Source organism: Medicago sativa, chromosome 7 (genome assembly GCF_051527215.1).
Source record: "Medicago sativa cultivar Bolivia chromosome 7, Bolivia_mono, whole genome shotgun sequence".
Lineage (NCBI taxonomy): Eukaryota > Viridiplantae > Streptophyta > Magnoliopsida > Fabales > Fabaceae > Medicago > Medicago sativa.
In genome coordinates, this window is record NC_140755.1 from 65,982,770 (window position 1) to 65,985,207 (window position 2,438).

The window sequence follows — 2,438 nt, forward strand, 5'->3', positions numbered from 1 at the left end:
CCGATACAGTATCAATTTTATCCACTCTATACACATTGCAAAGTGGCTACATTATTATGTGCTAGACAACGGAACAAGCAAAAAATATTAAGCCCAATTCTCTATTGTCATACACGAGCAACTTGAACACACACCTTCACTTCCGTAATCAGAAGTCGAGTTAGCCAGAATCAAAATATCAGGAAACATGAGGATTTCAATTCAAAACTTAGCTTTCTGCATATTTAAATCTTGGAGGCTGCAGGCTAGCAAAGCTCATGTACTTTGAACATCATGCCACCAAATCCATCGACCCTCAAAACTCACACAGTTAGCTAATGCATTCGCAAATGAGTTTCCTTCTCTCCAGTATATACATGGTCTCACACATCAAAGTTTGAACTTGCAATATTTGCAATCCTTTGACACTAATTGTTTATGTTAAATGCTCTTACACATCAAAGTTTGAACAATTCCTAGGTAAGCTTTGAGTACGATGTAATAAGTGCAGAAAAATTATTTATGTGGATTAATTTACTTGAAAGCCTGCCCTCCAGTCAATATTAAAAACCAGAGTAAAGAAACTCAAGATTTTGCATGTTAATGAGAAAAACATATTGTTAGTATAAGTGATTATGCACCAAATACATTTCATCTTACGAATTCTTTTATGTCCTATTGTCATAGATCAAACCAGAATCATAACATGGAAATAGATCATTGTCATATTTAACTGTTTGTTTAAGATTTTAAAAAAAATCATTTTATCAAAAAACTCTATATTTTGACTCGAAAATGAAAAACTATTAGGATTAACTTTTCTCAAAATCTATTTTTTTTATAGAAACTAGGAGGTAATACATGTACAAGTTAAAACTCATTTTTGTAAAAACAGTTATAGTTATTAAAAGTAAATAAACAAAAGCAGCTTCATATTATACCATTAAGCAAATCTGACCATAAGAATACTATTATTTTGTAGGCGTCATTCCAAAAGATTAAGAATTTATATATATTTGTTTTACTGTTGATATCATTGAAAAAGATAAGTTTAATTTGTTACAATATAAGTGCAAAATATCTATTATCTATATCAAGAAAAATAAGTTCTCTCTCTTATTTCCTCTTACCTGGGCCCGCAATCCTTCAACCTTGGCCCATTTACAATAGTTATATATAGCATTGCACAACTGAGTTTGGTACGTGTTAGGGTTTTTCCAACTCTCTTGCCGCATTTGCAGAATTGATTTGCGTTGATAGAGTTGCATGTGTTAGGGTTTTTCAATTTCTTCAACTTCACTATACTTTGATGATGGATACCCCTGCAAATAAAAATCAACGACTTCATGACCTATGCAAGCAGACTTTGTTCCTCCCAGATGAACTCATAGCAGAAATCCTATCTCACCTTAGCGCTAAAAACATCTTAAAATTCAAATGCCTGAGCAAGTCATGGAACACTTTCATCTCCGATCCAACCTTTGTCCAAATGCATCTTAAGAATTTATCACAGAACTCACACCTAACGGCCTTTTTTCGGGATAGATTCGATCGTGTAAATGTCATACCTGTCCCTGTGCATCTTTTGCTCGAAAATCCTTCCATCACCGTTGATAGCAACGATCTCTACCGTTTGAGTAGCCATTGCATGGTTGTTGGTTCATGTAACGGATTGCTCTGCTTGCGTTTCTATTCTGAAATAACTTCACCAACAGATACAAATTTAAAGACTTGGTTTCGTTTCTGGAACCCTGCCACCAGGATACGATCTGAAGTATTAGGGTTGCTACCCTATAGCATCTCTCATGACGACATTGGTATGCGCACTTTTTTATGCCGTTTTAAGTTCACGTTTGGTTATGAATCTGTATCGAAAACTTACAAGGTTGTAGCTTTTCGTGTTAAAAAGAACGAAGGTGAGGTTAAAGTTTTCAGTCTAGGAAATAATTCTTGGAGAAATATTCAGAGCTTTCCTGTGCTTCCTGTTAATTTGTTGCCTAGTAGACGTAGACGAGGACCATGCTGCCTTAATGATGGTGTGCATTTCAGAGGCACTATTAATTGGTTGGCTATGTACAACCAGCCTATTATTTACGTTGAGCAATTTGTTATTGTTTCACTTGACCTTTCAACGGAATCATACACGCAGCTTCTGCCGCCTCCGGGTTTTAATGAGGTGCCATTTTTTCAGCCAGTTCTTAGGGTTCTGATGGACGGTCTTTGTTTTTCTCATGATTCCAAGAGAACTGAATTTGTTTTATGGCATATGAAGGAGTACGGGGTTCAAGAGTCTTGGACTCAATTACTTCAGATTAGTTATCAGAATCTTCACATCCGTAACATTAATGATACATTTGAATTGGTGTGTCTTTATGTAAACGGTGATGTGGTTATTTTTGCAAAAGAAAACACCAACCAGATATTTATCTATAATTTAAAAGATAAAACAGTAAAGAAAA

General features: G+C 35.0%; 1 protein-coding gene across 1 annotated transcript; it reads left to right on the forward strand.

The window, feature by feature from the left end:
• Positions 1-1,291: 1,291 nt before the first annotated feature.
• LOC146907786 (F-box/kelch-repeat protein At3g23880-like) lies at positions 1,292-2,422 on the forward strand (the record flags this gene model as incomplete). The annotated part of the gene is made up of 1 exon (XM_085729162.1): positions 1,292-2,422. A coding segment is annotated over exon 1 (1,131 nt), but the record flags the coding sequence as incomplete, so codon positions are not given.
• Positions 2,423-2,438: the final 16 nt, after the last annotated feature.